The sequence below is a fragment of the Aplysia californica genome, unplaced genomic scaffold (assembly GCF_000002075.1).
Source record: "Aplysia californica isolate F4 #8 unplaced genomic scaffold, AplCal3.0 scaffold00242, whole genome shotgun sequence".
NCBI lineage: Eukaryota > Metazoa > Mollusca > Gastropoda > Aplysiida > Aplysiidae > Aplysia > Aplysia californica.
In genome coordinates, this window is record NW_004797512.1 from 629,049 (window position 1) to 642,652 (window position 13,604).

The 13,604-nt window shown below is 41.4% G+C and overlaps 1 protein-coding gene across 1 annotated transcript in view; it reads right to left on the minus strand.

Annotated features, from left to right (window-relative positions):
* The window catches only part of LOC101851196 (DNA-directed RNA polymerase II subunit RPB1), a 36,178-nt gene extending 23,424 nt beyond the window's left edge, over positions 1 to 12,754 (minus strand). The window contains exons 1-7 of the mRNA XM_005100273.3: positions 12,392 to 12,754; positions 9,513 to 9,785; positions 7,948 to 8,124; positions 6,578 to 6,859; positions 5,618 to 5,779; positions 4,730 to 4,950; positions 2,210 to 2,342 (exon numbers count right to left, since the gene is read on the minus strand). Coding sequence (XP_005100330.1) covers positions 2,210 to 2,342; positions 4,730 to 4,950; positions 5,618 to 5,779; positions 6,578 to 6,859; positions 7,948 to 8,124; positions 9,513 to 9,785; positions 12,392 to 12,484 — 1,341 coding nt within the window. The 5' untranslated portion in view covers positions 12,485 to 12,754. The remainder of the gene's footprint in view (positions 1 to 2,209; positions 2,343 to 4,729; positions 4,951 to 5,617; positions 5,780 to 6,577; positions 6,860 to 7,947; positions 8,125 to 9,512; positions 9,786 to 12,391) is intronic.
* Between the last annotated feature and the right edge of the window lie 850 nt (positions 12,755 to 13,604).

The following is a 13,604-nucleotide window of genomic DNA, read 5'->3' on the forward strand; positions in this document are numbered from 1 at the left end:
AAAGGAGCAAACCCCACCAGAGCACACACCAACCACGCATTGCCACATATGAAAAAAGATCAGTATGGTCACCCACACACTGATGTCCTCTCCCTAACATCCTAACCTTCCTTTTGCAGTGAACAAAACATGGCCAGCTAATAATAATTTGTTTGAGTAAAGTGAAGCACAAGCACTCAATAATTCAGTGCTGAGAAAGAGTAAGACAGACAAAGAGAAATAACAGAGAGAAACAAAAAAGTAGGACCTACAACATGGGTGAAAGTTCAAAGACATCAAAAAACCTGAAGAGGTAGGATGTTTTTTTGTTTTTTTTTAGTAAGAGTTTTACGGCACTTGCAACACAATAAGGTCATATAAGTGCCGAAGATTAGAGGTGTTACAAGAGAGTAACAAACATAAAAAAGATGGAGGGAAGATAGAGACGATAGAATTTTTACAGGAAAGAAGGAGCAAACCACACCAGAGCTCCCGCCAACCACCCACGAAGAGGTAGGATGGGAATTTTCAAAAACCTGAAAGTCACCGTACAGAACGATAAGATGACAAAGACAACAAGACACACACTAAACATAGCTGCCACTCAGGAATATTAAAAAAGGAGGAAATTCACGCGAAGGCGTGCGCGCGCCCTCCGAAGGCCGGAGTAAAACCAGTGAGATCCAGAGGCAATATCTCAGAACATCTATGTTTTTGGAAGGGAAAAGTGTCATATTTGTTAACCGTACTGTATTTGGAAAAAAAAAAAAAAAAGACACTAAGCTCACTAACAAGCATTTGACCCATTTCGGTGACTAAAAATCCAGAGTTTGTTGCCAGCCTTACACAGAGTCTCATTTAAAGATTTCTTACACTTTAGATTTGTGCAACGATGTAGAGTAGTACCGTACTGGAAATAGGCCACTGTACCAGATTTTTATAGCACCAAACACAAAGTGCAGCAACCGGCCTGTTCAATTTTCTAATGAACCGTTGAAGTCGCACACTGTCTGCTTCTTTCTCAATCCAGCTCCATTTATTTAATTTTTGTATTCTGCATCAATCTCTCTCGTATTTCCATCGTTTTCAATGACAACTCAGCACGCCATCGTCCCGATGCTCAGTTGACAGTCGCCACTGTCGCTCCACAATAAACAATAAGAAACTAGGCACAGAACGGAAGTAGGAAGTGAAGCTACAGGCGGACATGCGCAAGCCGCGTTTTCGACTCGCTCCCGGATTGGTGTTTTCCGCATGTAAAAAAAGTATCCAATTTGCGCCCGAGAGCGGTCCAGCGGAAGGAGGAAAGTAGCGGGAAAAGCTAGATGAAGCGGAGGTAGCCTAGCGGGGGTTTCCACTATCTAGCAGAATGTGACAGCTATGAGTCACTATGACTAAAAAACAACAGGTTTTAACATATTCATCTGCCCAGAGCGGATGGGGGCTTTGTCAGGACTTACTGTCCTGCCAGTTTTTACACACGTATGTGCCAACCCCAACTAAAAAAAACGGCAGACCTAGGTCTGTCGAGGTTAAAAAAGCGGCGGGGCCAGCATATACCGGCGAACTTTCACACATGACCTACAAGTGGCACCCTCTGACCACCCACCCCTCCTTTAAAATAAAAATTGAATGCAACGGGCAAGGTAGCTTTCGTAAAACAACGTTAAGTGATAATACGAAACTTTACTATAACGAATGCACCACAAGGCAAGCCTTAGCCTAGAAACCACATGGGGAATAGGAAAAGTGGGCAAAGAACACCCGGTGCCATGACCTGGATCTGCAAGCACAGAGGGCAATATGCAAGTTCACTTATTTGAAAAAAGCTTTCTGCATCAAAATTTTGTGTCCTTAAAAATCCTAGAGCAAGCCGGTTACTCCTGACAACAGATGAAGTCCTCAGAAAAAAATTAGAGTGTTTGAATGTAACAATCACAGAGTCAGAACAATTATTTCATCACAGGACCGTGGCTCACTTTCATCCACCTTAGCCATATCCCCTTGTCAGACTCAAAATCCATGGCTTCAAAAATATGTACAAGGCTGCTATCAGTGGCGAGTTGTGGCATTTGCGAATGTAACAAGTACTTGCCATTATTTCTTTTACTTTTCTCTCTACTAAACTTGCTACTGGAAGGTCCATAACTTCTCTTCCTCCTTGGATGCTGAAGGTCATCATCTGTTCATGATGGACGAACAGTTATGACAGCATAAAAAAATAACTCACCTTGTAGCCATACTGTAGATATATGTCGCTGGCTTTTGGGTGGAACCGGAGATCAATGCGCTCTCCGTTGTCTCGGACAATATACTTGGCACCAGGGTACTGGTTAGCCCCTCTCTGCACCAAGCTTTGCATTCTGGAAAGGACAGCACCCACACATAAGGCCTAATTATTAGAAAGTTTGAGAAAATCTCTTTGTTTGACGAAAGACAAGCACAATAACAAGTCATACAGAGAAAGAAAAAGCAAGAGGAACGGAAACAACGCAGGAAGAGAATAAAAGTACCTACTAATGGCTAGTGCTGTACACTACTCGATGTTTTACTGCTCGCGAGCGCACAATGCAAAACTCAATACAACTCAAGCGCTCGGGCTAAAGAACGCTACTCAATTGCGTTCTGGGAAACAGTAAGACAAACAGAAGCAGAGAGGAAGCTGAAACCACCAGCGGCACCCTCCAATCACCCACTGCCCAATTATTTTCAACAACTCTGACAGATCAGGCTGAAGATCACAGCCACTAGGCACATACACGTTAAACACCTTTGCTCTCAAACGAACAGCATCCTCAGAGAAAAAATTAGAGTAGTGTTCTGCTATCATTGCAGCTGTCAACATGTAATATTCATCACAGGATGCAATCTACAAATGTACAGTAGCACCGTTTGTCAAGTAGATAGGCTGTTGGGTTTCGCAACCAAATAGACATGGGTTTAAACTCGTTTGGTACCAACGTTATGTCTCTGGGAAAACTTTCAAAAAATGTTTCACTTCACCCAGGTCGAAATGGGTACCCTGTTACAGAGAGCAAAAGGTTAGAGCATCTGCGTTTGATAAGCAGTTTGTACTGTATGCTTCCAGGGAAGCCTAGAATGTTTCTGAGTGTTCTAAGGCAGCAATAAACCCCCCCGGTTTTTTTCACTGTAAGAAATCTCTTGAAGCCCAGAAACATGGCTACACAGAAGAAAATCCAGCTGTCACGCGATTTCAATTTATACAAACTTCAAACTATACATACAGTGGCGCCCAACAGAAACAATGCAAAGCTCAATACTACTCAAGCGCTCGGGCAAAAGAACGTTACTCAATTGCGTTCTGGGAAACAGTAAGACAAACAGAAGCAGAGAGGAAGCTGAAACCACCAGCGGCACCCTCTAATCACCCACTGCCCAATTATTATCAACAACTCTGACAGATCAGGCTGAAGATCACAGTCACTAGGCACATACACGTTAAACACATTTGCTCTTAAACGAACAGCATCCTCAGAGAAAAAATTAGAGTAGTGTTCTGCTATCATTGCAGCTGTCAACATGTAATATTCATCACAGGATGCAATCTACAAAAGTACAGTAGTACCGTTTGTCAAGTACATAGGCTGTTGGGTTTCGCAACCAAATAGACATGGGTTTAAACTCGTTTGGTACCAACGTTGTCTCTGGGAAAACTTTCAAAAAATGTTTCACTTCACCCAGGTCGAAATGGGTACCCTGTTATAGAGAGCAAAAGGTTAGCGCATCAGCGTTTGATAAGCAGTTTGTACTGCATGCTTCCAGGGAAGCCTAGAATGTTTCTGAGTGTTCTAAAGCAGCAATAAACTTCCGGGGGTTTTTTTTCACTGTAAGAAATCTCTTGAAGCCCAGAAACATGGCTACACAGAAGAAAATCCAGCTGTCACGCGATTTCAATTTATATAGACTTCAAACTATACATACAGTGGCACCCAACAGAAACTTGAAAATGTAACAACCCAAGCATCCTGTTAAACCCTTGCACTACACCCTCCTGCAACATACAAATTTAAAGCCATATAAATTGTGCATCATCCGGCACATTAATACTTCATCTACGTTAAGAGATGCCTGAGATTTGGTCACCCAAAACTGACCTTAAAAAATCAGGCTTAGCAAATTTGTGCGAAATCCAAGAGATGTAAAACTGTCTTCATGCGTGCATTATTACAAACTCCACTTTCACATAAGAGAAACCACATACACGCTCGACTGCCATTCTTTCCCAGGTGGGCTGACTGATCCTCAGAGAAAAAAATTAGAGTGTCTGACAAGAAATCTTCACAACATTCAGACAGTGAATTCTCATCACAGGAAGACCGCCTTAAGACAGGCATCACCCCACAGCACCGATATATGAACTGTTGGAAAACACAACACCATCAATAGTCCGCCTTTCAGGATACATTTTGATTCTACTACATCTGCAAACAAATCTTCTCATATGTTATTCCTTCCAAAACAGTCTGATTATTGAAACTGCCTCAATATTCATTAAAACACAAATCAAAATTCAATAAACCTTTCCCCAAATAAATAAACATGATTAAGATACTATTCCTGTCTTCAAAGAACATCTTGAATTAATTTACCACACTTTAACTTTCCATCAGGACACAACCGTACCAATGAGAGGGGGGGGGAAGAAGAAAAAAACAAAACAAAAAAAAACACCCCACTCATCAACCATAATTAAGATAACAACCATCACAAAGCCACACTCTCCTCTCACCTGTCAATGTTGAAAGGGGTGACAAGCTCTGGGAATGTCATGTTTTGTGCAATGGTCCTGGGCACACCGACCTGGTCCACTCGTAGATTGGGGTCCGGGGTAATGACAGTACGAGCCGAAAAGTCCACACGCTTACCCATCAGGTTACCACGCACACGACCTTCTTTGCCCTTCAACCTCTGCTTCACAGACTTCAGTGGCCGGCCAGATTTTTGGACAGCCTGTGAAGGAAAATAACGTTCAATTCACCGGCAGCCCCACAGATCAATCCCTTTCATTACAGCCACATACGAATGTATAAAACAAAAATGGGGGGGGGATACTTACGTTTGAGATTTTTTTTTATTTCGGGGCACCCTAAATGTCATTTCTTGTTATTCAAGCATAAATTCAAAAATAAACGATTTTAAAAAACATACCTTGAATACATAAGTTTCTGTTTGTGTTGATCCATGTAAATCCAACGCCATGATTTCTCCCTTGTACCTTAACTGTACATCCAATAGTAGTAGTATTGTAGCTAGATCTATATAACTTGACAGTTAAATAATGTTCAGCTTTTTTTCTGCTCGTGCTCGTTTGCAACAATAACGTGTAGATTCAATATAATCCAAGGCCATGCTGTTCTCCCTTGTACTGAAAACCCATAACAGTATAATAGCTTGATCTAAATAACTTGACAGTGTATGTTCAACTTAAATCCATAACAATATTTACAAATAAACAAGTCTGATTAAAAAATCAAGCTCTCTTTAGAGTTTTCTTTTCTTGGAAGACCCAAGATCTATGTGCCCAAAAATTGAGGAGTGCCTGATTCCACCCAATCGTGACACATATTAATTTTACAGCAACAAAACAGCCTATCGGCAACACATGGATGAAAAGTACCTTTGGCAGTCCTGGCATCTCGTTGTCAACCAGTGTAGCACAGTGATACTGCAGCATCTTTGTGTCCTCCAAGATGATATGGGCAGCAGCTCCGTTCTGCTCGTTGCGCCGGAGCTGGTTGTTGGCTTTGACAATGTCAGACAGTTTGTGGGTCAAGTCATCCTGAGGACACAAGACAACAACTCACCTATAATATTTTCTTCTCTTGCTGGAGTAAAAGAGAAGTATATTAATACAAATATTGTAACCATCAAAAGAAAAAGGGGAAACTCCTTTTTTTACTTATCCTGAAAACGAGGTCAAATATAAAAACAACAACAAGCTGTTCAAATGTTGTAAGCCCAGAAAACCTTTTTGGGCAGACTGGCATTTTTTATCGATTCTGTTATAAATTCTCTCACTGGCCTAGGCAAATGCTCACAACGAAAAAAGGTCAGCAGGAAGTTTTTACCAGCTTTTGTCAAATTAATGTTCAACTTTCACCTGGCTCTGGCACCAATGTCTTTCTAAAAGCATGTGGCATTGAGCTACTAAACGGACTTGAGTGTGTTAAAACTAGACAGGTGCACTTGACGTATTGACTTTTACACCAGGAAGGTGGGAATGGGTTTCAGTAAAATTTGAAAAAAAAAGAAAAACATTCAGAAAAATTCATAATATTGGGAAGCCCTTTCATTTCCCTGCGGTCTTCCACTTATTTTCCCTTTCATCCATTTTTATGGGGGTTTTTCGAGACCAAGAAATCTAAAAATGAAATTCCTGGCTATTTGTCACTTTTTCAGTTGAATGGTAACCCTTTTCTACAACTGAGTTTTGCTTATTTTCCTATATGTAATTCTTCTTTGCTGTGTTCTTCTTACAAGGGGGGTCAAATGCTTCACATTTAAAATAACATCTCAAAAGAGGCATTCCATTTAATCCACAAAATCTAACAAAAATACCCTAACAAAAGACAGCTACCTGATTTCTTGCAGAACCAAACATGACGACAGCCGGTCTCACAGGCAGAGGGGGAACTGGAAACACTGTGACAATCATCCAGTCGGGTCGAGCCCACTTTGGGTCCATACCCAGAACTATGCACTCCTCATCTGTGATGCGTTTGAAGACCTCAAGGACACGCTCTGCCGACACAGTGATCTTGCGCTCCTGTGACTCTTCGTTTATATGCTTCCATTCAGCTATCAGCTCCAAGCCATTGCGCTTGATGCTGGGCTGGTAACGACCACAGCCTCCATGGCTCTGAGACACAAATAGAAAAAATACACATTGGGGAACATATTCTAAACAGAACTCCAAAGAGACAGACAAAGATAAAGAACAAACAGAATATACTCTAAACAACTTTTGAACAAGCATTTAATTGCTAAATGTACCCTTAATTGCTAAAAGAACCCTTTCCATACATGATCATAACAGAAATCACCATACAATAGAACAGCAAGACTAAGGTTTATTTGATGCAAAAAAATACAGGTAGACAACACAAACACTCAAAACTCGAAATCATGAATAGCTTGTATTATATGACATTCCCCAACTGAACAGCAATATTTTCTTTGTACAGTGGTGTCCACTTAACTGCAACCTAGAAAAGAGCAACATCCGCCTTACAGAAACCTAAGCTTGTGTAACTGAATTTTTCCAAAACAAATAACCCCTTTTAACAGCAACCTTCGCTGCTATAATTGCCTGACAAAATTTTCTTTTTAAAGGAAAAAAACCTGTGAACAGCGTCACTGGCCTATTATTTCAGTGTGTGCACTAGACCTCTTGTTTGTCTTCTCAAAACAACTGTCCTAGCCAAAAATACACTACCCTCAGTACAGGAGCTTGTTCACACCCTTTTTCCAAGAGCCACATTCCTTCAAGAGTCCGATTGAGAGGGGAATCTCAGCCATTGTGTGTAAACTTACTGCTGATGCTCAATTAGTGTGTTCATGTGTGCCTTGACTTCACATGCAACACAGGATGGTTGGACAGATACAAAACGTTATCATTCGAACAGCTGTGCGCTATGTGCAGCAAATCCGCCACAATAAATCCATTTCTGTGATTTATTTTCCCATTATACTATCAGTTATTTCCTCAATTTTCTTCAATACCTTTAAAAATTGTTTGTATACATTTCACCCGATTTTAGATGTGATAAGCCTTTGTCAATCCTTGACGCGTTGGAAATACCTGTGCCCAACAGGTACATGCAATGCACAGTAGCATACTGAGAACTTTGAACAACAGTAATGATTTCATAGTAAAAGCCTTCAACCGAAAAAGCAAGTGTCAACAGCAAACAATACTTTCATAGTCTCATACATCAACACACTGACCTTGTGCGCGTTCTCCTCCGGATTTTCTTCATTCATCAGGTTTTCATCTTTCTTCCTGTCCATCTCATCTCCACCTTCACAGATCTTGCGACCCTTGCACAAATTGTACACGTGAGCCAAACGTTTCTGTGGGTAGCTCTTTGACTTGATGAGGATGTCTTTCATTTTTGGGTGAGTCTGTGAGACAAAAATGTCCATTTACAAATATGCAAAGTAGACATATCTAGACACAATACCTTACCTATTTGTTGCAATAAACTGACACCCCAAAAAAATAACCTTTGTCTTCATGAAACTGGAACATCCCAGGAAAAAAATTAAACCGTATACTACTTTAAATCTAAACACAGAACTTCCCAGTGAAAAAACAAAACTAACAAAATCAAAACAAAGGGGTCTTAAAATAACAATCACATTGTAATAAATATAATAATACTGGCAAGGACAGTGTTGAATATATGTGAGGCATCATGGTGAAATCAAGCGCTTGTCAAAATAGTGAAATTGAAAAAAGCACTTTTCCGCCAGTTTGGCAATTGTTATCGAAGTTTTGTTTTTCCGCTCAACACCTTTTATGTCCAAATAAAAACACACTTCCATGCGAATTTTTGTGTGTAAAACATTTCCTAAAGGCACAAAATACGTGATTTTTCAGATTCCAAGGACTCTCAAGCTACTGAAGCTACCAAACTATGACGGCCATTTTCTTGCAAATTTTACCACTGAAAGCAAGCGACCCAACCTCTTTCAATCGCAAATATATCTCTTCGTCTATTCAAGATAGAAGGGCATTTTTTATTGAAAATAAGACAAAGGAATAAGCTTTTAGATGATACCAATAACTCCACAGGTCCCAAAAATGACGAGCCCCTGATTCCACCACGCCATGACACATGTCTTTAACTCTCTGATGTTATGACACCATGCAGTTCTCTAGAGAGGGAATTCTAAATTTTCGGAGCATAGGAAGAAAAAGATCTTCCATCCAACTTATTAGACTGTCACTATACTATTATTACTATGGGCACTTTAATGAGATTCTCACCTGCAGATCTCAAATATCTTGATGATACATACGGCATATTGTGGTGCTTTGTAGTTCGTGCACATAAAAGAGCAAGAAAATCGATTCTAGCTTTAACTGGTAGCCAAGGAAACTCAATAAATTAAGTATTATAATGTTCTGTTAGGGACTTTCTTACGATCAAACCCTCAGCTCTATTTTGAAACCTCTGCAGACTGTCAATCATTTCTTCTAAACTTTAACTGGCAAAAGGAGAATTACAAGTCTTGAAAAAACGAACGTTTCATAGGGACACAAAAAGTTCTAGGTCCTGTGTTTTAGTGTCTGTATGGCAGTTTGCACTGTATATGCTTTCCAGAAAGGTTACAAGGCATTCAGGTCTGCAGTGTTGTAAAGAGCACATAGCTTACTGTTGAGCAGGAATTTGCACTTTACAAATGCTATATATTATCATTATTACATGGGTCACCATAGTAATGTCGTGAGTCTAAAAGAAACAAAAACTTATGAATTAATTGCCTAATTGCTGGCATTTTCTTACCGGATCCATGAGGAGCTTGGAGCAAAAAAAACAAACACATCGGAGAATCTTGATTGTCTTGGTGAGGAAGGCCACATGGAACACAGGCTTGGCCAGTTCAATGTGACCAAAGTGACCCGGGCACTCTGTCATGTTGCCAGCACATGTCTGGCAGCGAGACTGGCGGTCAATGACACCCTGGCGTGGGTCCATGAGACCTCCCAGCTTGGGCCGACCGCCTTCCATGGTTTCAGGATACTTGATGCCTCCATTGTCAGTCACTGACATGCGACGCTGGAAACGAAACAAACAAAATCACTCTTTGCACTATCATAAATAAAAAGAAAAGGGGGGAGAAGGGGGGAGCACAGAAGAAGACACAGAAAATCTTAACTTCAACATGAATAAAATGTGTTAGATTAAGTAGGCATTTCAGACTTGAACAGTGAGTTTTTCAAAATTCTCCAAGGGCATTGAGATTAGGGGGAAAGAAAAGTCTTCCCTTCCTGTTACTTGTAGAGCTTTAAAATTGTTGCGCTTTCTTTGTCCGTTCAGTTTCGCTTTAGCCATTTTTTGGGGGGTACCTTACAAAGGGTTTTAAATTCTAAGAAGGCCACCTCTATTCTCACCCCGGGTGAGAATAGCGCAGGTGAGTCTTTAGGCTATTCTCACCCGGTGTGCGTTCACCGTTATAATAGCCTAGGCCAACCTGTGTAGTGTTCACCCTGAACCACAGAATTCTACATTGTGACAACAGATTTGTAGAATTTTGTGCCGTGAACAAACATTCCATTACCTATATTGTTAGCCTAAAAGCGTGCAATTTTGTCTGTGGGCAGTGGAACTGGAAAGAGAGAGAGGAGTAGCGCGAGAACTTCCGGGCAAAACAAAATGGTGACCCGCGTAGTTCGGCTCGATTCAAAAAGTTAAATATAGCCATAGCATCTTTGTAGACTACCAATTTAATTTACTTTTGTGTTTTAACATCATTTTTTTACTTTGTTCTGGTCAATTTGACATCGTCCACACGGATAGACAGTATTCAGAAAGAGAGAGAGGGGAGGAATAGATCTTGCGAGAACTTCCAGGCAAAACAAAATGGAGACCCGCGTAGTTCGGCTCGATTCGAAAAATGAAATAGCCATGCATCTTTGTAGACGATAAAATTGGCTTACTTTTGTGCTATAACATAATTTTTTCTTGGCTTTTATCAATTTGATCATCCACATCGATAGACAGTATTCCGAAATGAGGAAAAACAGGTCTTGTTTCACACCGGGTGAGAATAGCCAACGCTGGCAAGTCTCACCCGGGGTGAGAGGTAGATCGTATTTTTATTCTCACCCCGGGTGAGGATAGCCACTTCCTTAAAAATAAGTACGGATTCAATGAGCACTTAAATACTTAAATCAGCGAGCTCGGATTCAACGAGGTCGCTTCCAGGGTGAACAGTCCCCGTAGACGTGGCTTCACTCATTTTTCTCCCAGAATGAACTTTATAATCTATTCCCGGAAACCATCCACTGCAACTGTACCGTGAACTAGGCTATTATTTTCTTAGCCGATTGCATGCGACCAATCAGCGGCCTTTTTTTCATACCAACACTAACACAATATGCGTTGTTGGCTTCGCATGTGTCTACTCTGGAGTGTGTCGGGGTTGGATGGGCGGCCTGCACACGGGTGACTGGGTGTGTGTGTGTCGCGGAAGGGGGGGGGGGGGCACTAGCGTTCCGGGCGTTAAACGTTACCAACGTCGCAGATACAAACGAGTCAGTCTTTTTTTCTTACTTTACCCTCGGCAACTGATCATTATTTCAATGATAATCTAGTCTTGACTAAGATCTACGTATTGAATTGTGTACTGGTCTATGGAATCAAAAGTTGCCGTCTGCTAGGCTCTACACAGCAACACAACATTTTGCCAAACAATCGAGATTGTGTTGCTGTGTAGAGCCGAGCATACGACAACTTTTGATTCCATAGACCAGCGCACATTTCATTACATGAGATCTACGTCAAGACTAGCTTATTATTATTGTAATAATGATCAGTAGCCGGGGGGAAAAAAGACAGACGCGTATGTATGGCAACGTTCAACGCCCGCACCAATAGTGCCCCCCCCCCGACACGCACACACAGCCACACGTGTGCAGGCCGTTCATCCGACCCCGACACACACTAACGAGCCATCTTTAATTGCTTCTGATGACCTCTTGGCAAATAAACATTAGAAGCGCTAGATCTAGATCTATACTTTTCAGGCCGGCCTCAAATTCATCATAACATAAGATAAAAACTCAGCTCCTGCACAAAACGCCATTTTTCCCGGTCTCTACCCAGTCTGAGGCGAGTCACCAGTGAGGCAGGACAGGAAACCAGTCACGAGTCAGAGGAAGTCGGAAGTGATGTCATGCTGGACAAGAATCAAGTCCGAATAACATTTTTTCATATTCGGACTCAATTTGAGTCCGAATAGTCACTCCGTACTTGCTCAGTGCCTGTAATCATCAACACAAAACCTCATGTTTGCTATAACGAGCATTCGGATTCAACGTGATTTTCGGTCAGGCCCGGCGACCTCGTTGAATCCAAGTTCCACTGTATTACAAGAGACAAGAGAGTAGGCCTAACAAACACAAAAAAGGAAGAGAGAGAAGGGCGAAAGTTTTTTTTAATAGATCTCTAGATCTAGATAAGATAGATCTAGATTTAGATCTAGAAAAGAAGGAGCAAACCACACCAGAGCACCCGCCACCCACCCACTCTTGCGGGTTAAAATACAACTTCACCCTCTATACTAATCTATACTATAACCCAATTACATAACCATTGTCTATCACTCTATGGTAAATATAAGCAGTCTTCGAAGTTAATAAGCAGAAACAATATCAACGTACTGTTTCCTCTGGGCTCAAGATTCCAAACTGGACCTTCTTCACGTCTCTCAAAGGAGCGTTGGAGTCGCCCGTGTACCCAGCTGCTACCGTCATGTCTGCCTTGTCAGCACGATGGCGACTCGAACGACGGACGGTAGGCCTCTTGGCCTTGAGCTCGAGTCGGCAACTGTCGGTTACCCTTTTGTGGTTTAGTTGACCACACAATCACGTTACAGTAGAACAACTGGTATTCAGTAGATCTATGACTTTCCCAAGTTTTGTCTGATTGGTTTGTTTATACTCAGTGAAGAAATTTCTTCTTTCGTCTGTTCAAGTCCTGCCGGCCCTTGATGTCCGACGCAGTAAAACTTCCGTCTCGTACGAAGCCTCTCGTATTTATACCCTACGCGATGTTCGGGGGTCACACATTGTACAACAGGGTCTTCCCTCCAGGTGCCAGATACCAGGGTTGCCAGATTATTTTCAGGCTTCCTGTCAAATCGACAACCAAAATCTGCCAAATGGCCACAAAAACCGCCAAATGCGATTGTGTGTTTATAAAGTTAATGCAACATTATAGCAAATCTTATAACAAAGAAAACGCAGGCACATATTGTATGAAACGATTTTATATGCTAGCAATAAATGAACTCACCTCTTATTGTGGTGACAAGGGAGGAGGAGTTGCGGAGAGTACAGGAAAGAAGATAAGAAGGAGCAAGCAAAATGAACTATAGCGACATCTAATCCGGATAATAATTTTAATAGGCATCATACTTAGATCCTGTCACCTGCAAAATGCTTATCACTGCCAACAGTGGCATTCTGTGGCCAAGGAAATTTATCCTGCCACTTTTTCAGGAACTTGCGTTCACTGTCAAATGCACCTTTCCACTTTGACACAGAAAAAAGTTAGAAAAGAAGATGTGCCAGTTACATGTATGGCACAAGTGCCATAAAAAATCATAAAGCGATATAAACGGGGGAAATTCACACAGCTATGAACCTGCAATAAAATACCCATGCAGTGCTGGTTGGTCAAAAGTTTCTTTCTTAGGCTTTTTTTTGGGGGGGGGGTATTTTATTTTATTTTTTATCGTGTAGTTCTGAAGCCAACCAAAAACAGCCAAACTGCCAAGCCATAATAATTGTTCTGCCTTGCGACTTCCAAAACTGCCAAAAACTCAAATTTGGCAGGAAGACTGTCAAACTGGCAACCCTGCCAGGTATTGTG